Genomic DNA, 23,494 nt, shown 5'->3' with positions numbered 1-23,494 from the left:
TTAGAGACACTTACCATCCTACTTTGCTCATAGCTTGTAACATGAACTTCACATAAGGACCTGTAGTGAAAAGTAGATAACATACGATGAGAAATTTTTGAGGGATGAAGTTTCATGCAAATGGGTAAAAAACGAATTATCGCATTTTTTAAATTCACGAAATCCCAGAAAGAACCAATGGTCATACATATTGCATAGTAGAGAGCTTCTGCAGCAATTTTGCTGAAGTATATTTCCTGCCGTTGTTAGCTAATGCCAATGTGTAGTGATGTGACAAAACAGGGTGATATGCCAAAGTATTTTCCCCCCTACTGTATGGTACATGTAACCTATGATCATATGTTCACACAGCTGTACTGTCATCACTCACCAACTCTGTATACAAGATAGTGTATGGACAAAATGTATAAGGGCAAATGAAACTACTCTAAGAGAAACCCTACTTGGCAAAAATACACAACAAATTCTGGGTCACACAAAGGCCTGTCAAGTAGTTAACAAATCCCTGGACTTTTACCCTCCAGTGCCTACTTAAAGCAGATAAAACCAAAGCTACATTGATAATTCATTAATCAGGGCATGGCAGTCCTTTAGGCAGCTTCAACAACACATTACATTTAGTATGTCTCACTGTACTACGCTTTACAAAAGGGAAGATTGCTAGCTGCGTGGAGACGTTAAGTGTCCGGAGTTATCCGTACAGAATGTATCCTGTGCTACGTGTCGTTAGCGCACTTACTTCTTTTCATAGCATGTTCTAACTTCTTCATGCATTTACTATGTTGTCTGGGGTTGGACTCCGCTACTCCTTCCCGTGCTGGGTACGCCTCCTTCTCCTTGTCAGATAAGTTAGCCATGAGATTGCAAGACACGTGACGATGTATACAACTGATTGTGGGTTTTAATAACTGCTCACGTGAATAAATTTTATATTTCAGGTTTATTGTACCATTGGTTATTAGCGCATGCTAAAAATAGGGCATGTAGGTGCACAAAATTTACCTTTTTTTTCAAACTTTCATGACTCACAACTTTTACACTAGTCTTAGTACTTATGAAATGTTTAGTTGGCTATTTAATACAAGTTACAGAATGCAAATATTCCATCCTGGTACTGAGAAGACATACTATGCAATGGGGTGTAGTTTGTGACCACATGGCAAATTAACTCACAATTTTCATTATGGCAACTGCAAGTATTTTGAAACACAGTACCACTATTGAGGATCCTCAGTACCCACCATCAACCATAACACCATGATAGTAGACATTGTTATACCTGTACTACAACAGTATAATCTGTACAGTTTGTCAGTAAAGTAAAAAAAAGAGAAAAAAATTATCAGTGCTAATAATTTATTAAATGTTTTGTGAGTGTTTTGGGAAATAATTGTCACATTTACGGCGCTTGCAATTCTTCTACATAAGAGGCTGGAAACATACCTGAAACCAACGCACACAAAAATCAACACCAAAATATCCTAGTTACTGCTCACCAGTTTTGTCATTCATTTTTCCTTGCCACCACTCATCATCTTCTTTAGCTAACAATGTGATGATGTCACCGTCGTGTAGTGTAAGCTCCTCTGGTCCCTGTGCGGCGTAGTCATATAGGGCGACCACTCGCTGTATAGGGACATTGTACACGTTCTCTTGATCCAATCCTCCACCTAATGGAGCAACAGCACTTGATCCTTGTTACCCACTGGATCACAATATGGGCTCTGCTTGTTAAATAATGAAGTAAGTGGTGAGGTCATGAAGTACACCTTAGCTATGTTTGGGACCTACTTGACATGGTCACTATAACGAGGTGGTCTTATTAATGAGGTAATAAAGTACACCTTAGCTATGTTTGGGACCTACACATGGTCACTATAATGAGGTGGTCTTATTAATGAGGTCATGAAGTACACTTTAGATATGTTTGGGACCTACTTGACATGGTCACTATAATGAGGTGGTCTTATTAATGAGGTAATAAAGTACACCTTAGCTATGTTTGGGACCTACTTGACATGGTCACTATAATGAGGTGGTCTTATTAATGAGGTCATGAAGTATACCTTAGCTATGTTTGGGACCTACTTGACATGGTCCCTATAATGAGGTGATCTTATTAATGAGGTCATGAAGTACACTTTAGATATGTTTGGGATCTGCAGTGCATTGGGGGAAGTGGGGGACATTGGCAACATCTTAGTTTAGAGGAAGACAGACATTGTCATTGAGTCAACCAGTAATTTGATCATCACAAAAACTTGTTAATCACCAACATTTTGAAGTGCCAGTGTATTAGCATTTACTTGTAATATCCACTCCTCCACACAAAACTACTGTACACACTTCAACATGCTATAACAGTGCAATATTAAACTTCTTGGTTGCCTCCATGCACACATGCTAGGGCTACATATATCGTGTATTGCATCACATAACATGTTAGAACACAGATACCACACACGCACACACCTCCAACTGAGGAGTCAAATAATTCCACGGGTTCCGATGGTAGTGGCCTATTTCTCATTGAAGGTGCTGGCACTGCAGAAGGTGAAGCAACAGTTGTTTCCAACGAAGGATGGTAGAAATTCTGGTATAGGATTTGAGCTGAAGTGGCAAACAAAGAGATCAGAGCACATAAATACAGTTTGTTGTCTTCTCAACAAAAAACTGCATAGTTTGCACAAACTCACTTCTATAATAAAATGCATTGGAAAATAACGAGTAAATTAAATTATACTAGCTGTAAAAAGTTTCAATTGCCCTTACACTCCAAGTTTCAATCAATTAAAGTTATGCATCATCTTATTTGCCTGTTCATGAAGAGTCCAAATGTCTTTGCTTCATTGTTGTAGCCTAACAGATAGTGCGGCAACACAAGCATATGTTTACAACAACGTGGTATACTGTTGTCATTTTGTAAATTGAAACGCTTTCATCTTGTGTATGTGAGTGAACACAGAGTTGATTTATTGCCAATTCATTGAGCACTTTGAGCTAAGTAACAATGCAAGTTATGGCCTCAACTTTTCAAGTACCTCTAGTTTATTTTTCAGTATAGTTGCTATAGAAATCGATTTACCGTGTACGTAGCTCCATATTACCTACTTTCATAGGCTGAAACCTAGGTAACCCACTCTTTGGGCACTGTAGATACTTATGAACACAAAATTCAGAAATGGCTATGCAGATTTTTGCTGAGATGGTCACATATTATATACCACGTAGAGCATGTCTCAGGAAAATTTGTGTTTTCACAGTGTACATAGCTAAAATATAGCTACTGCAAGATAAAATGGTTATGTAGATTTTTTTCTTCCAAAATAAGGTTTGCCTGTTGCAGATACAAAGTATAAAAAAGCATTATAAATACAGTACCTTAAAAAATCAGTAGTGTTATATATGCCAAATGTTTCAATATCTGCAAAATGTTATTGTTGCTTCTGAGTAAGGAAGCTGGCATTATCTACATTCCCTGCTCTAAACTTTTGGTCTTTGAAAGTGCTAAGCCATACATATGGTATGTACTCGTGTGTAGAATTTGGAATGTAGTTTGTGAGAATACATGTGGAATATACTCACCTGGTCTCTCACTTCCAGTGGACTTGGTAGTAACAAACAATTCTATATCAGCATCTACGTCACACTGCTCCAGTGACTTGCGGACATTTTCATACATCTGTTGGTAAATAAGAAAAATAAACCACCTTTAAATGTGCATCCTGCCCAATGATGTGTCACACCCTATTTTAAAGTTACATCTGCCTTGATTTACAGGTACAACTCCCTTGATCATGTCACCACACCTCCCTTGATCATGATGCCACAAACCCATTCCCTTGATTACCCAGCTGTGTACCTTCCCCTTGATCATGCAACCATACTCACCTGATCAATCTCCACACAACTGTTAGAGCCAACATTAGTCAGTGTCCACATGGTATGACGCAGGAAGGCAATCCTGTTTTCTTCCAGGTCTTGAAATTGCTGTACACAGCAAGACATGTGATGATAAGGCTAGATCATACAACTGACCACTTACATTGCATAGCAGTTCCATTTCACGCTCCCATAGCACCCTTGCTTCTTCTAAGTTCTTCACGGCGTCTTGGTAAGTTTGGTCGGCAGTTTGGGAAGTGGACTTTGAGTGCTCCATCTTCTTCTGAGCCTGTAACAGGATGTGTACACGTTCTGTAAATCCCACAGTGTGCACTATATACAGCCCTATAAGTGACTAGGTTTTCCCGCCATCATCCCTATTGGAGCTCGCCCTGATACAATCAACTTCAAGAAAAAAACTAGAATTGTGGGAACCTTGGCTGCTGGCTACTTGTATAGCAGACGCTTTGGAAGTGAAAGAATTGGTTAAACTACAACACTTTGAATATTTAAGATCAGCATTTCTCAAAGTGGAGATAAGACCAGCTTTCCCAATCGAAAGCATTTAGTGCTGTAGCAAACACCATTGGAATAATATTTAATATACACATGGGCTGAAAGACACTACTACTGGAAATGAATTATACTCTGCAATCCTGTAAATTCAGCTGGTGTTAGTGTAAAAATCAAAATAGAACACAACTTCTTGTAGATAGTACTTAATTTGTTTTGTATCTACTTTAGTTTCACTACTGTACTATACTGTGTTAATTGCTACTATTACTGAGAGCTGTTGACTTAGCAATGTGATATGATTACATTTAGACATTAGAAACTAAACACATTTCCTTGTTTCTATAGCGACACCAAAGTCATTGAGCTAGTTAGAGGGATCATTAATTCTCATTGTACTGAGTAAAATAATTTACACCTAGGGATTTGACTTCTATGATTTCCATATGATCATGTCACATAAATTGAGTTTCAACGTCTATTTTGCTTCAGAGAAGACAAATAGAGATACAGAATTAAAGTGAGGTTTTAACTTGGCAGCATTTACTGTACATACGAAGCACATCAAAGTGGTGGATGCCGTGCAACTCTTTAGATGTTAAAATCGTATTATTACCACACACTTAAAAAACCTGTCATTTAACTGGGGATCATAGAATTAAAAAAAAATACAACATGAAACAAAGGCCAGACATTTTCTATTCAACAAATCTGTCAATAGCCTAGTCATTTACATACTGGCATAATTGGCAACAAATTTTTCTTAACTGCATGGATGTTTGGAAAATCCAAAAACCACATCATCTCTTCTTAAAACAACACCATTTCTTACTACCAACACATTTGCTGGCAGCTTTGTAGTTAACAATAACTTGATACCAAATGCTTTGGGAAGATCACCCAATCACAGATTTTACACACAAACCAGTAATCTATTCTGATAACTATGTACTCTAACTAAATCACTAATTTAGCATTGCTCATCCTACATTCTGTAAAGTTTATCTATCATTTTGTCTATGGCCTACAGTATGTACATTAAATTGTGGTCACAGGATGTCCTTCACTATCATTACTAGGTTTTTAACTATAGAGTAAAACAAGAACTCTATAGGTAGAAGAGAGAGGGCCAGGTTACCCATGTTACTGAACTCACATCACACATGTCAAACGAATACAGTTTATATATTATGCCCCTTTACACAAGAGGAAAACGGATGCCAGTGAACACAATAAAAGAGGTGCACATGTAAGAGTGTTTAGAGTATTAATGTTATTGAACAACAGGGGATCTGATGTGTACCACTGTATTTCCAAACATGATATATGTACCTTCTGAATGTCAGGTGGTCGTGATGCTGGTGTGTTCTGAATCTTATGGAAGCTCTCCTCTGTCTTGTCAGCTTCTCTACACTTGCTCTCATAGCTAGACTTGGTCTATAGTGTTGGAGATGATAAATATTAGTATGCTGTAGAGTGTGTGTGTCATGTAGTGGTACATGTGTAATATAATATGTATGTGGCTATGTGCATAACACAGTGTATGGGGTAAGTAGTGTGGTGGGTGTATGTGTGGCATGGAATAGTGCATGGAATATGTATAGCAAAGAGTTTATAATATTATTAGTAAGCAAGTGTGTGTGTGTGTGTGTGTGTGTGTGTGTGTGTGTGTGTGTGTGTGTGTGTGTGTGTGTGTGTGTGTGTGTGTGTAGTGTCTGCCCATGCAAATGCTAAGACACAAATAATGTCATACTGACCGACATTGTCCTATCATAACATGTCTTCTTATGCCTGGAGGCACGTCTCACTGTATCTTCAGCCTGCCCATACACATTCAACTTTAACAACACAAAACACATCAAGTGGTGTTGACCTTCTTTCTGATTTCTCTCTGTTGTTCTCGAAAATCTTTCATGTTTTTATCTAGCTCTTCTAAGATGCGACGGGATGACTCGATATGTGCTTTACCAATGTTCTCCGTCTCTGAAGAAGAAAACCACACTTACAAGGTCACTGTATGCGATGTACAAAACCCCCTCTATGCTATGTCAAGGACTTAGTAGCAAACACCTTTAAACCAATCAAGTTTGGTTACATTTTATATACCATTCTCATTCCAACATGTTCTACTGTACCTGTCTTAAGATCATCCCAAGCCTTTCGGACAGATCTGTATGCAAGCAAAAATTCATTTATAATTAATGCTACAACAAAACGCTGGTACAACTTACCCAATTTCTTCACGTCCACTTGCTTGTTTTGCTAATTGAACTAGTTCCTTCCCATATTTTTCTTCTGCTTTTGCTCTACACAGAAAAAAATTGAGTCTGTACCCAAGTGTTAAAAGCTGTTAGCTATCCTGGATACACTGAGACTTAGTTGAAGTGTCTTTATTAGTAAGGCGTCCTGATATCAGAGGTCTAGATGTGTGTACGCCACTATTAACGGGACCATGGACAAGTGTCCAGGTGTCCATATTTGTGAGGTGTCCGGATTACAGAGGTCTAAACAGAGGTCCAAACGTTATTAGTGATGTGGCCTGATTACAGGGGTCTAAACAGAGGTCCAAACGTGTGTATGCTACTATTAATGGGACCATGGACAAGTGTCCAGGTGTCCATATCAGTGACGTGTCCTGATTACAGGGTCTAAATGTGTTTACACTAATGCAAATGGCAAGTGTCCTGATTATCATGGTATTCACAATTTCAAGGTGTCCTTTAAGAGTATTTGCTCCTAAAGCATTTCCTGATAACCCTATCCTGGTTTCCTTAAGTTAGTAAGCAAACACTAGAACTGCAATATGAGAAGCCTGTCACCCCTCTCTATCTATTGTAAATATGCATATTTGAATGTACAGGTTATTTCCAGGTTATTTCCAGGTTTTCTGAATTATTAATCACACCAAGTATAGCATGCCCCAAGCCATAACTGTTACAAACACACACAACTTCCACTTGTGCTTACCTTTTCTCTAAAAACTCTTCAAAATCCGTGCACATTTTCTTTCCATCTTTCAATCTCTTCACTAACGCATCGAAACCTTGATTGCTGCAGAACTCCGCACCCTGTAGGAAACGTCCCAATAAGTTGCACGTTGGTAAACGGATGCAATACAATTATTCCTCGCTAAATGTTTCTTTTCTGTACAAGCGTTTCTGGTTCATGTCCGATTTTCATCGGAGATTGGAAAGCCGGGGGTCACTTTTTAAAGCTTGCTCCTATTAATTCTTCATAGTCAGCACAATGACACTCACGTACGCATAGGACTAATGCTGCACTCACTCACCCAAAAGTTTTGAGCGAAACTCTTCATTTTCACTGTACGACGATTAGCCTCACGTAGTATACGAACTAGTGTAACGGAAAATCAGGTTTGTGCGTTATTTAGCGGAAATTTGCGGCGAATTCTACTAATTAACACATAATATTCGGAGTGTATACACGGAGGGACGAATATTCCGTGTTGTACATGAAAGCTAATAGTTTACTAAGTGTTTACAAGTCAAGTTATTAATTCAAGGGATTTCTGAACTTTATTCCAGCATACTGAGCCTGGTCACCAAGCTCCTCTTCAATTCTCAGCAGTTGATTGTACTTGGCAAGCCTCTCAGAGCGACACGGAGCTCCAGTCTTGATCTGGCCAGTGCACAGCCCCACTACAAGGTCAGCAATAAAGGTGTCCTCTGTCTCTCCACTGCGGTGACTAACCATGACCCCCCAGTTGTTGGATTGAGCTAATTTACATGCTTGAATAGATTCTGTGACACTGCCAATTTGGTTCACTTTCAGCAGAAGAGCATTGCAGGCTTTAGACTCAATGGCACTCCTAATTCTCTTTGGGTTGGTAACCAAAAGGTCATCACCCACAATTTGCAGATCGGTTTTGGCAGTAAAATGAGCCCAAGAGTCCCAATCATCTTGGTCATGTCCATCCTCGATGGAGACTATGGGATATTCAGTAGCAAATGACATGTAAAGGTCTGCGAGCTGAGCTCCAGTAACCCACTTTGATGGATCAGAATTAGGATTCTTGAAATCCAGGTCATATTTTCCATCCTTGTAGAACTCTGACGCTGCAGAATCCATGCCAATCTTCACCTTGTCTGTGTAGCCAGCCTTAGCAATGGCAACCTTAAGCAACTCAAGGCCTTCACGGTTATCTTGAATGTTGGGAGCGAAGCCTCCTTCATCACCGACATTGGTAGCATCCTGTCCATACTTCTCCTTGATGACCTTCTTCAGGTTGTGGTAAACTTCACTGCCGATCTGCATAGCCTCACGGAAGCTGCTAGCTCCAACTGGCAGTATCATGAACTCCTGCATGGCCAGACGGTTACCAGCATGGCTTCCCCCATTAATCACGTTGAAGGCTGGTACAGGCATGATGACATCAGAGTGACCTGCTAGTGTTGCAATGTGACGGTACAGTGGTACCCCCTTGTGTGCCGCTCCTGCCTTACACACGGCCAAGGAAACTCCTAGGATGGCATTAGCTCCAAGTTTGGACTTGTTCTCAGTCCCATCCAATGAAATCATTAGCTGGTCCACCTCTTCCTGGCGGGTCACATCGATGTTCTTGCTGATCAGCTCAGGACCAATGATGGAGTTCACGTTGTTGACAGCTTTGAGGACGCCTTTGCCCATGAACCGGTTTGGGTCCTTGTCTCTTAGTTCAAGTGCCTCGTATATTCCAGTAGAAGCACCAGACGGGACAGCTGCTCTAAAGGTCCCTTGGGAAGTCGTGATCTCCACTTCTACCGTAGGATTACCTCGGCTGTCTAGAATTTCCCGTGCAAACACTTTTGATACACCAGACATGTTGAGAAAAAGCAGGAACAAGCTTAACCTGACAAGGAATGGCAGAGACGCTTAGCAGACCACTTAACTGCGGGGGCGATAAGCAGTGCAGGGGTCAAAATTTTTACGACTGTCAACCAACTAAAACTTTGCGCGACAGCATCACGTGTTGTATTCTAGTATTTTCACACGGCACGATGTCTTCGATACAGATGATCGTGCCGGTAGTGTTCTGGGGTGGGAAGGCGCCATCACACAAGATCACGAGGACATGTAAGGCTGGTGCTACTGGGAGGATCGCTACAGGTAGTGAATCTGGTGAAATCTGCCTATGGACGTTTCAGAAGGAAAAGGATGAACTCGAGGTAAGAGACTTACACACATGTATGCTGTAAATATTTGTTAATTGTGCAATGTATCTGTGGCCATAGCTTCACCCCCAGCACTTGTTACTCGGGTCAGGTAGCAGTGAGATATTGTCACTGTGTTTTGTGAAGAACTGGACTGGTGATAGAGATCGTGTAGCCAGCCTGTCAGCTAAGGGGTAAGCTACTGTTGTGTAGTGTAATACAATTATCGATGCGATGCTCCCCCTTTGCACCCAGACTGTTGTCCCCTTCCCCCCACCCAAATTGCGAAAAAGAAAAGGCGGTCTGGACATGAGACTACCACATCAGACTACCTTATTATTATAACCATATGAAGAAGTTTGCAGCATTTGCTATACTTTTGTCGATGGCAAAAATGCCAGCTGGAACAGGCATGTCCAATACATTTCGATTGAAAAACCATTAAAATTTTAAATTAATTATTGTGTACCGCTTACCTCGAGTCTGTTTAGTAACTTTCCGAATTTGATAAACGTAGAGCAACTCTCTGCGAGTACAATGATGCCAAAAGAAGTCCAATTCACAGAAATTTAGGTACGTCAAAATGGCCTAAACTGACCGGGTGTAGCAAATTTCCCTATACATTTTGTATTGGGTGTTTTGGGGGCTTGCAATAAAAGGCGTAATAACCCATGACACATAATAGATACCTCAAATTCCGAACCAGATTTGGAAAGAGCAGTGAATAGCAATTAAGATGAGCTATAGCAGAAGGAAGTCAGAGGAAATTTAAGCGTGTCATTTTAAGGTTGAAATTCACTTACGTTTTCTATGGTGAATTAAATGGAGGATATTTGGAAGGGAACGCTCTGAGCTATTTCGATGTCTTGACAGCCATTAACCTTCACTACATTAGTGTTACAATGAAACAAAAGCACTGTGAATTAGTTCTGCAGGTTAGTTTGCGAAAATTACAGTGTTCCGTGATTAAGCCAAATTATGTCCGTGCCATGTAGTGAACTTCTTCATATGTACTGGCTTTACAATGTTCAACACTGAAGGTCTGACAGCAACTTGTGCTGCAGTCTTTGAACTGCCCAACCTAGTAAACAGGAATTAGAGACTTTGACATTGCTGATAAGGCGAAACAGAAAATGAGCCAAAAACAAAATCCCCCTAGACAGTATTTTGGGAGGATTGTTGCCTAAGTTGTCTCCAGGGTAAGGAGTGTTTGCAACAAACGTAAATTGTCAGCTGGGGCTGTATGATAATAACGATAGCGTGATTATAGTGATACCTGTGTCATTATTGTGATAAAGATAATGAATTTTCTATTATCGATGTATCAAGATAGTAGTAAATCTCTGTAGACAGCTGTGGTAATGCGAAAAGAGCAAGAGATATTATCCTTAAACGATTATTATTACACAAAAACTGTGTGCTTGAATAAGTACTCTATGACAATATTTTATTATTAAGATAATATCGTTTATCATGATAAAATGGGTTTATTATCAAAACTTATCGAGATAAAGGTTTTTCATTATCGCACAGCCCTATTGTCAGCAGTTCCTGAGGCAAATGTGTAACAACATCACCAGGGGTGGGAAATTTTTGTAACTGGTTTTGCAAATCCCTGATCCTGGGTACATAGGTGGGGTGTGACATTGATAGGTGCATCACATGATCTATCCTCTTGTGATATTACAGCCAGATACACTTGTGGGATTGTAAAGATGGTACTTGTGTCAAGTACATCATTCTGCAGGGAAACCATACTCACTTGAAGGTAATGTTAGTACCAGTATATCAGATGATGTAGTGAAATATATGTGTTGTCAAGGCTGTATGTAGCCAACCCACATGCACATCAGGAGGGTGTGGTGACAGCCACATTAAACACGTGTGTACAATGTGAGCACGAAAACAGCTGAACAATTTCTGGTTGCAGTATGATGGTGACTTCCTACCACATTTATGCTGGATGTAGATATAACAAACTCACCAGGGAGGTAGCCTCGCGTAGCCAGACCACTTTTTTCTTCTGTGTGGGCATGGGGAAAAAATCTGGTACATATGTGTTAAGAATTCTGTGTAACATTCCACTGCAGTCAGTGTGAATGTTGATTGCTGCTGATAGGCATAGCCCTAACCTTTTTAGACCTGTGCTGTTCTTGCAGCGATCAGGCTACGGATCTAAGAAGTTTTAGGGCTTTGCCAATCAGCAGCAATCAACATACATCCTGGAACGTTACACAGAATAGACCCTTTTTTCCCCGCCCCTACACAAAAGAAAAGCAGTCTTGCAACGTGTGACTACCAGGCTACTGTGTATCGTTACCTGTCAATATGTTTTGGTAGTTTGGCAGGCATGAATTATTTTGAGTCTAGGAGTAATTTGATTGGATGCACCATAATACTGGCACAGGTGTGTAATGTGGCTGTCAACAGACCCTCCCGCTCTGTGTGTGGGTTGGCTATGCCAGACTAAATGTGGAGTTTATATAATAATTTATTTGTATCAATTCATTTGTATTATTATAAATGACATGTGAAGGTTGATAACAGTTAGTAGATGTGTTACATTTGATTTGATATGTACCACATCACTTTACTTCTGATATTACATATCATTGCTGTAGGCGATGGAGAGATCCCGCCAATCAGATACCTTACTAGTGTGTTGGGGACAGTACCCTGATGTGTACCTACTGGACTCTAGTTCACTACAGGTAACACTCTAGGGGGGGAACACCCTCAGACCCCATATTGTGAAAATAATGGCGTTGCAAGGTTCTAAAGTATTTTGTTAAAAAATCCATGCTGTGGCAATGTGTATTCCTAAAATGTGGCCATGAATGTTATGTCCCATTCAGAAGAAAACATCTGGTGGTATATTCTGACATCTATCCTAGGTCCCTACACTCATGTTTGTGTGTCACTGTAGGTGTTGTACATGTTACGGTCAGGACACGCCCCTAACTGGTTACAACAACTTTGTTTCCTGCCCAATGTGGAGCAGAGGGATGCTGTGGTGGCCGTTACCATGGAGGGTGATGCTAAAGTGTGGACACTACCACTGAACAAACTACCTGCACATCAGGTCAGTGAATAGCATATTGTTCTCTTCTTTGTTAACAACTTTTTATTCATATTCTCAGTGCCTAGTCAAACTGTAGTATTTTGATGGGAAAGGCAAAACTCTTTGTTACATTGTATGTATCCCTCCTTCTTGCCCTGAATTTAATGTGCTCTCTTCTAAGTTCTTAGCTATTTTACCATGATCCTCTCTTCTGCAGTTTTCATATCGCCCCACCTTGCCTGCTCTGTCATTGATTACAATGTGGGTGAGACAAGTGCTACCATGTTCCTTTTTGGGATTGTGAAATGTACTTGTGTCTATTCATGTTCATCGAGTAAATTCACAATACTAAGTCCTGCTCAGGTCTAACTATTGCCCCACTGTCACATATACTTTTATAACATTTAAGAATTCAAAAACATTTTGGATTCATATTATAGTAATATGTGTATCACTGGTTGCTATAGGAACAACCTGAGGTGTTATATGAGGACAAGTCAGTTACACTCAACCTGGTATCCACGGTGATGATGTCGTCATTATCTAATGGTCGTTACTCATCTGTGTTAGTAGTCAGTGAACAAGCTTGGCAGGTGTGTATGTCTGTATGTGCATATGTCTGTGTCCATCTGTACTGTATGTATGTGCAAATGTCTGTCTATATGTGCGTACATCTGTGCATCCATTTGTATTTGTCTGCAGATCGATCTATGTGTCTGTGTATATACGTATGTTGTGCAATCCTCTTGAACACAAGTGATGTAGCTCAGATGACAGGAAATGACAGTCGTACCCTGATCCAGCCCAACACCTCACTATAGCTCCCCCCTTCCAAACTAAATGACAGCTTCCTCACCCAAACATCACAAAAACAATATAGTCTCGTGTCCCAATGCACCATCCACAGAGACAGAGCTGTATGACAGGTAAACATAGTTATGAATAATCATGTGGTTTTGTGTCAACACTTCAAATTAGTCACATGACCTAGTCACATGATGTGAACAATGGATAAAGTTACATTAATTAGACATGCAATCACATATTCTGTAGGGCTTTCTGTGGTGTTAGGGAAATGGACAGAGGAGGTTGGAAGCATAAGTGCTACGAAAATTTTGTTCATTTTGATCGCATTTTTGAGATTGTAAGATGGGATAGCTATAGCATTCCTTAAGGGAGGGCAGCAACATTGAATGGTGGCCGTGATGCTCATTTTCTAACCTTCTTCGTGGTGGCCTATTGTTGTTATCATTTGTCTGGAAACTTTCATCTTTTTAGTCTTGTGTGATCCCTGACTAGGGCACACGCCACTACAGTCTTAGTGAAGTACGCTGCATAGGATGACTTCTTGGGTGTTTATTCATACTGTTTTCTCAAGTGGGACTCCTCTCTCTATCTTTCTAGCTCATCAACAGACATTTGCTGCATCCGTGGCCTGGAGCAAGATCTTGCGTGATTTATACGTAGCCCAAGCTTTAAAAAAGCTAACTATTCAGTGGGGCTTATTGTGCCAATGCCATGTACTTGTTGTATTTCATCAATTGGGAGGTATTTCAGCACCCAAGGAGGCCCAGTACACTTTTCAGTACAAAACCATTGGGCTCATGTGCACGCTTCCAACCTCCTCTGGGAAATGGATATGGACAAACAGACAAACAGACAGCAATGTGACAGCATACATAGGCAATGGAAACTTCATACAATGATGTAGAAAGTTCCATTACATTTTTATTTATTTATTAACGCTTTACAGCACAAGTGCTGAAGGTCTGTAGGGCACCTGGTCCTACAGCCTGCTCAAAGACTTTAGCTACATAAGGTGTGTTTGAAAAGTTGGAGAAAGGAGAAAAAATCCTTGACTGGACCTGGGTAGCGTCGAACCTTCAGCCATCCGATTTACGTTCGAACGCTTACAGGAGTCTACCAGGTGGTCAGGATGTTTTCTCCTTGTTATTTTCATGTTATTATATCCACATAAACAATATTAATTTCCCAACAAAAACTGTCAATTGTAAGTGCCATGAAGGTAATATGAAGCTGGTTTCTGGTCAATGTTTTGTGGCAGGAAAACATAACAATACTACCATACTAAATGATGCAGTGTAGATGTTATGCTTCACTGACATGTTGTTGTACAGTTGTATGATGGTACTGGAGGTCAGATGAAGTTACTTGCTATCCATCCTTGTGAGAGAGACATCCATTACTGGCAGGGAGGTGACTTCATCACCATGGATACCATTGCTGTGTGGAGCAAGGTGATGGGCTCTTATTAGAACCTGTGTGATTCTTACATGACATACACAGTGGAGCTTGGACACTTTGGGTCCAACCAAAGGCGACATAGAGTGGGCTAGCTAACGGGCTATATTGTAGTATATCCCTAAAATATGGATTTACTTACAGTGTAGCTTCCCAAAACGGTAGTGTATAAACAGTGGAATGGACTACTGGAATGGTAGAATATTGGAGTGGTGGAATGGAATTGTTTAAAGTTTAACATCATTTTTTACATCCAACTCCTCCCCTTAAGTAAGCAAATAATAGGATTCCCCATTGAAGTCAGCTCATTTAGCATACTTTTCCTCACCACAACACTTGTATGACTTATAGCTCAATACTTTATTACTTGTCTGAACTATGAAGGTTCAGTTCAGTGTGCAATGTGGCACTGCCACAGCTTGCAAGATAGTCCCGGCCCGTTTCACTTTACCCAAAGATTTTCACTTAGGCTCCTAGGTTAGTGGTAAACACCTCGTACAAGTTCTGCCTTCTGTGTTCAAAGTTGATAATAAATAAATGAATACTTCATTTTACAGTGAATGTACTTTTACAATGCATACGTGTAATCAGCTAGCTAGCTAACTCTTTATCATTTGGGATTAAGTCAGGAGTCTTCTTGGTATTCCCAATAAACTGCTATTATGCTCATAACTGACTTTACAGTACATTACATTGGTAAACTTTGTCTATGGTGAGATGAATTATGCTAAAAGAGCTGACTTCAAGGGGAATCCTATTTATTTGCTTACTTAAGGGGAGGAGTTGTACTTATTTGGATGTAAAAACTAATATTGAACTTTGAAAAAATCTATTCCACCGTTCCAGTATTCCACCATTCCAGTAGTCCATTCCACTGTTTATACACTCCCTCCCAAAACACTAGTACACACATCAAAACATCTTGTACCATCCTCTAAATGTGACTGCAAAGTGTGCAAATACATGTTAGGCTATGTAATAAGTGCTTGTTGTAGTGAAGTCACTTACTACAGCAAACAAGTTTGACTATAATCATAATGAACAACTTTTCCAGCCATAGTTTGGCACTCAAAGCCTGCCCACCATCACCCATCACATGTAAATCTGATGAGCAAATATGCTGTGGTTAACCTGAATACAAATCCAAGAAACATCTCTTCAACAGTATCATGATTATCAAGGTGTCCTGTTGATTTCCATCAGTTTCTACATTATTTATTGGTTGTCCTCAAGTGTCCACATTCCACACAATACAAGTACACCATATAATAGTGTCATTTTTTTCTAGGAAGGACTTGTGGTGATATACAAGTTGTCACCAAGGTATGTGTTTGTCTGTCTGTCAGTTGGTATGTCCCAGGCCACATCACTGCAGGTGTATCCCGGGTTACCAAGGCAACAGGACTGATGAGGAGACTGATGGTACAACATCTGGAGCAGTGATCATGTGCACCTTACAACAAGACCAGCCACACCCTCCTAACACAGTATGTTGGAGCATACAATGTAATTAAACATCTAGTATAAAACGCTTATCAAGAGTTATGCTTGGCTGAAGGAATCAGTTTGTCAGCAGAAATTATAGAAACTTGTGGAAGTGTTTGAAGTTGTATCATCTTCATGTTTGGTTATGCCTAACCAATGTTGCCAAGTTATTATAAAGGAAAAGTGAGGATGGTTTCTGGGCAATATTTTTGGACAGGAAATGATCCCCTGATATGCTTGCCTATGCAGCTGTATCAGTGGACTATATTAATCCCTACTTTAGTCTAAATGGCCACTAGTATATCTGTATATATATGTACAGTACATGACCTCCTTGCTTGTTTCACGTTACATTTTATTTCTATGATCATAATTTTTATTTATTCTTGTTCAATACAGGTGGACGATTTTTCCGGTTTCTGTGTCTTTAATGATATTAAATATGGTTCACTACTACTGCAGGGAGACTCTTTAGGAAGGTGGGCATTACTTAGATTATGTGTATACTCGTGTTTGTACATTTGTAGACAAGTGTTCTTATTACACATGTACAATGACCTGATTAAAGCAACATTCAGTATAGACTCACATGCCGGATGTATTGTTACTACACTGTATAGGCCTGTAAATGGAATTCATTGATTGAATGAAATTATCTTTTAGCTTAAAACTTTAGCTCACATGTATTGGTGGATAAATACTCACACAGACAGACACAGATCACAATTTCAGGAAACCTGACACATGCTGGTTTAGATGCTTAAAAGGGCCTCACCACTTTAGTCCATTCTCAGTGTACTAACTATATGCATCATCCACCAGGCTGCACATCTGGAAGTTGCAGGAAACACTGGAGCAGAGACAGCAAAGGAGCTCTACCCCTGAGATATGTGCAAACAGTCCACCACCTTCAAGCCCCTCCCCCACATTGCCATCTCCTCTTCAGGCTCATGTGAGCCAGTCGATGGCAGCTTCATGGTCCCATCCAGCAATGCCATGTGCACTTACTGATCCCCTGGGACAGCCCCCATATCCTGACATCACATGTGGCCTGTATTTGCCCTTATTTGGTCGTCTAGTGTGTGGAAGGTCGGACGGCACTATAGCATCATTCTCAGCCACACAGGCAGCAACTCTACTACTACTGAAACCTCGCAAGTTTAATAGAGGTTAGTGTCTATTGTGTAGAATTACTAGTGGAACACTTCAGAAAGGACACCATGAAATACTAATGGACACCTTGATAATTAGGATGGTCACATTACACAGGACACCACACTAATATAAGGTCACTTAGCTATCCCAAGTACAGGCTTCTGCTGTGTTCTACACATACAGTACTTATATACTGAAAACTGCATATCGTGTGGTGTGGTTTTGTCATGTCATGGTTATATTTCAGGTTGGCCACAGCACTGCATCATGACTGGTCATGTTGGCAAGGTGACACACCTGCTGTACCCTCATACCCACCGGAGTGTGTTTGATGCTAAATACATCATCTCTGGTGGGGTGGACTTCACTGTGAGAATGTGGGACATCTACACTGGATCACTGGTACACACCTTCTCAGCTCATAGTGGAGCAGTGAATGATATTGTTGTGTGTCCTGAGAACATGAGTGTAAGTGTCTATGTCTGTCTGTCTGTGTGTGGTGTCAAGCTGTTGTACGAGTTGCCTGTTTGTGATCGTGTATCATACAGTACGATAGTACTGTATAGTAGGGATATCGAAGGTGTGGGGGCGATCTGTGATATAATACAACCCAAAAACCTGCCATGATTTTTCCTCACAACAACATGACAGTATTGGTTGGGTAAAACCAAACCCAAGTGTCCGAAACGTTTCCATCAAGTTGCTACAGAATTTTTACAAAATTTAGTCAATGGAATTTTCTACTGCCTGCCTGCCTGCCTGCCTGCCTGCCTGCCTGCCTGCCTGCCTGCCGCCTTCAGTAAAGTGTAGCAGAAAACTGGCTACAGCTACAGGCCTAATTCTTTCGCAGAAACGTTTTTAGATCGCTTGAGAAAAAACCTTTGCTATATTGATAAACATACAATGCTTGTGCTATTGTCTTACCTTTTATCCTTCTTTACCATGGCCATCAGTCAAGATTCTCCCACTGAGTGTTAATAGACTACAGTATGGCTTCCATCTACCAGTGTATATTGCATCAAACTATTCGAATACACGTGGTCGCCAGGTGTACCGAACTATTTTGAACACACGTATACGTGACTTGCTGTTGATATCGATCAGTGAGAGCAACTTGCGGCGAACTATATAGCAATGTGTAAGTCAATAAATATAGTTTATTTAATAACACTGTTAAACTGAGTCGGGTCATCCAGGTCCCGCTTTACAGATTATTCGGGTCTGACCCCACTTGCTAAACTAAATGTGGACGTATTACTACACGTTATAGCCTAGCCCTGCTTCTTTCGTGAGCCATACCCACTTACATAAATTACTTTCTATAGACCTGTGCTAAATTAAATGTGGACGCATGTCATAGCATATCCCTGCTTCTTTCGTGAGCCACGCCCACTTACGTAAATTACTGTCTGTAGACATATGGTAGCCACGCCCATTCATCAATCTGTAGGTATGCATGAATCCATGTTCATTATTGTCTGTAGGCTTATGTAGAGCCACGCCCACTGATCAGTTGTTATTGTATGAGTCATAATCGTGCTGTGATTAAGTCTTAAAGCATTGTGACTGATTTTGTGAAAAGCAGGCTATTTTGTGGTCATGAGCATGCAAAAAAACTTCACAAACAAGTATAACAAAAAATTAGAAATTTTAAATTAGAGTAGGGACAGTGTATAGTGCTGCAATAAAAAGTACTGAAACAAGCTGGATCGGAGTAGTACGCAATGTCCAAATACTGTAAAACAATAAGAAGTGAATATCCGTAGAGTTGTATAATTATTTGTGTGTGTGTGTGTGTGTGTGTGTGTGTGTGTGTGTGTGTGTGTGTGTGTGTGTGCGTGCATCCTAGTGTACAGTGCGTGTGTGCATGTGCGTGAGTATATGAAGGCATATACTGTTCCATCTCTCCTTCCCCTATATAGCCAAGACTACAGACTTGTGTATGTAGCATAGCTGATGATCACTCTGTAGCCATTTTGTCTACTTCTGAGAAGAAGTGTCTCTTATTAGCTGCTAGCCATGCCTCTCCAATTGTTGGTATTCATTGGCGACCAGCTGAAGATTTCCTATTGGTTAACTGTGCTGATGGCAGATTGTATGTGTGGCAGGTTGAAGCATGTGAGTAGTAATGTGATTTTGTGTTGGGGGCTGTCTCTGTGGACCGTCATAAGCGTTAGACAACAAACAACTTGTCTGCCTCAGTAGTTGGTAGTTGAGTTGTCTAGAAAGTCATATATAGAGGGGCCACACTGTGTTTCTTCATGCTGCCATGTATTTCATTGTTCTTCAGGTGCTTTGGACCGCTGCATTGAGGGATCATGGGCACAGGCGGTGCTTGAAAACACATCTGACATGGCACCCAAGAGGTTGGCAGATGACAACCCACTGAATATCCACAGCATGAGGGTGGGGGGAGACACTGTTACACAAGTGCTCTTGTTTGACCCTCAGAGTGTTATGAGGCAGTTGAGCCGCATGCATGAGCTGGAAGAGCAGTTACGATCAAGGGAACAACATAAAGCAGAAGCTTTCAGGTCTTACCTTAGTGCTAAACGGCAATACAACGTCGGTGCAGGTCCAATGCGTGCAAGACCAGTTCCATCCATGCAGCAAACAGCCCAACATGCTGGGGGTCTCACTACTCATGAAAATGAAAGGACACGAGAAAAGCTCAGCCGGGGAATTGCCAGCAATAGAAGTGACAAAGATGATCAGTTGTCTACAGAGCGTACTGTGCAGTTGATCAGTATTGTGAGGCTGTTACTATCCTGTCTCCATGCCTGGGACCTTGACAGTGACTTGGATAAGGCATGTATCTGCCAACTTGGCCTGGTCAAACCAACTCGTCCTGTTTCCTATGGTCTGTTCTCCCGAGGACACTGCCTATCCCTAGTACTCCCTGGCTGGGGGATACACAAGATCATAGAGAAGGATGTGACCTTAGAGAAGAAATCTGCTCAGGTGAATGCTGTCATGACGGCCCACCAACTACGCTGGCAGCTCTCCCAGTCATTGACTACACAACACTTACTGACTGTAGTGAGTATCACTAATACTCTAATGAACCAGAGCTTTGGTGCTCGCATGTTGGCCAAGGAGGGGGGAGCGAAGAACCTTGTCTCCACCAGCATGAGTAGTGATGACAGTGATGAGGAAGAAGACCAAGGACAGGTAACACACTATTCTTGCTTAATGCACATTTGTTCCACAAATCTATAGTGTTTATAAGAGTGTTCAATACAAATCTGTGTATACATAACTGTGTGACTTGTACTGTGTACTACCTGCAGGTCATACTGGACAATATTGTCAGAGCTGCATGGAGCCAGGTTGCTGCACTACACTGTGTCATGTTGCCAGAGAAACTCCGAGACTCCTTCCGTCCTCCACATCTTCCGGTATTGGCTGGCAGGTACTTGGACAAGTACTTAGAGGTTAGCCACTCCCATATTCCAGCCTCTCCCTTTATTTCTGTGCTGATTATAGATCAGAGAGGCTGCACAAGCTTTACTGCAAGCTGAGCTGAGAAGAGTTGGTGTAGAAGGTCGCAAAGTATTGGTCTCCTACTGGTCATCAAAGTTACCTCCTCTGGGACCACCAAGACGCTCCAGAGGTGATGTGTTGGCTCAACTTGATGATGATTCAGGTAACACAAAACGAGGAGCAGTGGCTACCCCTCAACAACAGTACACAGCCCTCATCATACTTGGCCTTATTGGAGCAGAGTTCTCTAAACTGGCACCTTCTCGGAGACAAAGTTCCACAGAGCTGGAGACAATGGATGATGCCACAGCACGTCTTACTGCTCGCTCACTTCAGAACGTTTTACTTGACAATAAACCTTCACTGCACACTAACCTCCGTCGATCCGCAATTGATTTGATTGGTAGAGGCTTCCATTTATGGGAGAAGTATCTTAATGTACCACTAGTGATTGTGGGACTGTTAGACCTTGCCATTCAATACCCACTACTGAATTCATCATCAAATGTGACATCACAATCATCAGGAGACACTGATAGCAAACAGTTGACTGCTACACTTGCTCGTAAGGCACTCAGTACAATGATCATGGCACAACCATCAATCATGATCTCCACACTAGCTAAAGAAGTATCTACACACCTAGCACACTCACACACTACACACTACCCACACTCCAGCTTCCCATTACAGATTGGTGTCACACTACCTCCTTCAACGGAAGGGATTACTACTTCATCTCATGAATTATTGTCTGCTGCTAGGCCAGACATTTATGTGCTAGTAGAGTCCGCCATTGACAAGTGTATGCAGAAGGTGACACTACAACTTGTGGAAGTGGTAGACATTTTGTTGTTCTGTATTAATGCTGAGCTGCTGAAGAAAGAGAGGCAACTACTAGAGGCTTATCCAGTTTTCAAAAAGTTAGCAAGGTGGTTTCTCTGTAAACTTGTTTGACTTGCTCTTTATTAGGTTACCTATTGTGAGTTACTGTGCTAAAAATAGATGCTTGGCAGTTGGTGCTCAAACTGGCAGGGTGGCTATTTATGACCTGAAACATTTCAAATGTCATGTGAGTGTGTGTTCATGTAATGAGGATAGGGTTAGGTTGTGATGTTGTTACAGATCCTCAATGCTCACTCATATCCCATCACTGCACTAAACTTCTCAGATGATGGTAAGATGCTGGCCACATATTCCTATGGTGATTCTACTGTCAGTATATGGATGGTGAGTAGTGTGTGTTGTGAACTATTGGAGGGGTACAGAGAACTTAGCACGTGTTGTCATTCTTAGAAAATCACTGGGTTTATTTGAAGAAGAATAATTTTACTGTCCTATCTGTGTGTAGCTTAATCAGTATAACTAACATTCTAAGGTGAAGTTTTTGAACTTGGAAAGAATTCCACCATGTATTACCCTGCATTCGTCATATCACTGCTACCCCCTTTCCCAGCTTCCTTTAAAAATAGCTACCACTACAGTGGAACCTCTCTAATGGAGGTTTTCCTCTTTCACAGGTTAATGTATTAACCAGACCTGTAGGGACCAAAATCTTTATCATTATTAGGGAGTGTTTTTCTATTGTATCCTTAATTCAGGGAGTTTGTTAAGAGAGGTTCCACTGTACCTTCTCACCTGAGTACAATACAACACAACTTGAAAATATACTGTAGTGTGAATCAATTGATCCATGCTGAACTGTGCCCAGCATGGCATGAGAAGACGAGATGATATGGGCCAGCACAGGTTGGTTCGGACTAGGACACAATGTAAATGTAATCTGGGCTAGTCAACTTGGGTTAACAATATGAGTTGACCACACAGTTTATGCACTCTAAAATATGTGTCAGAAAATGCACCACTGTTTTTGTTTTGAAAGGGACACCAACTGAATAGGATAGGCTAACTGGATAGGTTAATGTAATTTTATCTTTGTGTCTTTGCTACAATTTCAGCAGTTTTTAACAAAGAGCAGTTTGTTATACATTGTGTACTTGTTCTAGTTCATTATTATTTGATCCACACAATCCCCACTTGCATGTTGAGCAGTAGTGTGAACAAAGTATACTCAAGCTTGATAACCCAGGTTGGACTGAGTTGAAAGTAATTAGGATAGTGGGTATTGGGGTGTGAAATTGGTATGTTAATGCGCAACCTAGCATAAATTTCACACTTGTGTACAAAACTGCAACTTCCCATATAGAACATATTCATAGTATAGTACTTTTGTTACTGTAGTTGGTGTCTGGATTGTTTGGAAGCATCATGAGCTCCTCCCCAAAATGTGTCCAATCATGGCCAGCCATTAGCAGCTCAAGCAACCAACCACATAACATGACCACAGCACTATACCACAGCACCTCACTGGAGTGGACATCCAACAAAGCAGTGATGTTGAGGCTACCAGGAGCTGTGGAGTGTAGATACTCACTATAGGAGTGAATGTGATTTTATATAATTATTTTATGATCATTTTGTTTATTTCAATAATTGTGAGAGA

The 23,494-nt window shown here is 40.9% G+C and overlaps 5 protein-coding genes across 6 annotated transcripts in view; 2 read left to right on the top strand and 3 right to left on the bottom strand.

Annotated features, from left to right (window-relative positions):
• LOC136239479 (mitochondrial inner membrane protease ATP23 homolog) overlaps positions 1–891 on the bottom strand; it is a 2,730-nt gene extending 1,839 nt beyond the window's left edge. For both annotated transcript variants that reach the window (XM_066030225.1, XM_066030224.1), the window contains exons 1-2: positions 740–891; positions 15–60 (exon numbers count right to left, since the gene is read on the bottom strand). In XM_066030225.1, coding sequence (XP_065886297.1) covers positions 15–60; positions 740–857 — 164 coding nt within the window. In that variant the 5' untranslated portion in view covers positions 858–891. The remainder of the gene's footprint in view (positions 1–14; positions 61–739) is intronic.
• Positions 1–13,100, top strand: part of LOC136239473 (methanethiol oxidase-like) — a 17,666-nt gene extending 4,566 nt beyond the window's left edge. Inside the window, exon 11 of the mRNA XM_066030212.1 lies at positions 13,089–13,100. The gene's annotated coding sequence lies outside the window, so the exon portion shown is untranslated. The remainder of the gene's footprint in view (positions 1–13,088) is intronic.
• Positions 1,256–7,798, bottom strand: LOC136239476 (proline-serine-threonine phosphatase-interacting protein 1-like). The gene is made up of 13 exons (XM_066030216.1): positions 7,685–7,798; positions 7,363–7,463; positions 6,627–6,701; positions 6,531–6,565; positions 6,269–6,378; positions 6,153–6,215; positions 5,728–5,832; positions 4,046–4,171; positions 3,892–3,990; positions 3,586–3,682; positions 2,473–2,610; positions 1,497–1,670; positions 1,256–1,443 (listed from the first exon to the last, which is right to left on the bottom strand). The coding sequence occupies exons 1-13, from the start codon at positions 7,709–7,711 to the stop codon at positions 1,400–1,402; spliced, it is 1,194 nt and encodes a 397-aa protein (XP_065886288.1). The 5' UTR covers positions 7,712–7,798; the 3' UTR covers positions 1,256–1,399.
• On the bottom strand, positions 7,804–9,320 carry LOC136239474 (alpha-enolase-like). Its single transcript, XM_066030213.1, has one exon. It carries the CDS (start codon positions 9,214–9,216, stop codon positions 7,909–7,911), a length of 1,308 nt encoding a protein of 435 aa, XP_065886285.1. The 5' UTR covers positions 9,217–9,320; the 3' UTR covers positions 7,804–7,908.
• On the top strand, positions 9,356–23,494 carry LOC136239464 (WD repeat-containing protein 7-like). The gene is made up of 19 exons (XM_066030199.1): positions 9,356–9,560; positions 9,627–9,739; positions 11,235–11,313; positions 12,167–12,256; positions 12,472–12,627; positions 13,074–13,199; positions 14,745–14,864; positions 16,157–16,191; positions 16,244–16,355; positions 16,753–16,832; positions 17,176–17,522; positions 17,756–17,976; positions 19,431–19,626; positions 19,799–20,679; positions 20,799–20,942; positions 20,995–21,914; positions 21,964–22,063; positions 22,117–22,221; positions 23,233–23,494. Exons 1-19 carry the CDS (start codon positions 9,393–9,395, stop codon positions 23,428–23,430), a joined length of 4,191 nt encoding a protein of 1,396 aa, XP_065886271.1. The 5' UTR covers positions 9,356–9,392; the 3' UTR covers positions 23,431–23,494.

The sequence above is a fragment of the Dysidea avara genome, chromosome 11 (assembly GCF_963678975.1).
Source record: "Dysidea avara chromosome 11, odDysAvar1.4, whole genome shotgun sequence".
Taxonomy (NCBI): domain Eukaryota; kingdom Metazoa; phylum Porifera; class Demospongiae; order Dictyoceratida; family Dysideidae; genus Dysidea; species Dysidea avara.
This window is presented reverse-complemented; position numbering and strand designations above follow the sequence as displayed.

Coding starts and splice junctions, on each gene's coding strand:
- LOC136239464 (XM_066030199.1), top strand. CDS start 9,393: ATGTCTTCGATACAGATGATCGTGCCGGTAGTGTTCTGGGGTGGGAAG. Junction 19,627..19,798: donor TGTGTGGCAGGTTGAAGCAT/GTGAGTAGTAAT, acceptor ATTGTTCTTCAG/GTGCTTTGGACCGCTGCATT. Junction 22,064..22,116: donor TGAAACATTTCAAATGTCAT/GTGAGTGTGTGT, acceptor ATGTTGTTACAG/ATCCTCAATGCTCACTCATA.
- LOC136239476 (XM_066030216.1), bottom strand. CDS start 7,711: ATGAAGAGTTTCGCTCAAAACTTTTGG. Junction 6,379..6,530: donor TTGGGATGATCTTAAGACAG/GTACAGTAGAAC, acceptor TTTCTTCTTCAG/AGACGGAGAACATTGGTAAA. Junction 3,991..4,045: donor AAATGGAACTGCTATGCAAT/GTAAGTGGTCAG, acceptor TGCTGTGTACAG/CAATTTCAAGACCTGGAAGA.
- LOC136239474 (XM_066030213.1), bottom strand. CDS start 9,216: ATGTCTGGTGTATCAAAAGTGTTTGCACGGGAAATTCTAGACAGCCGA.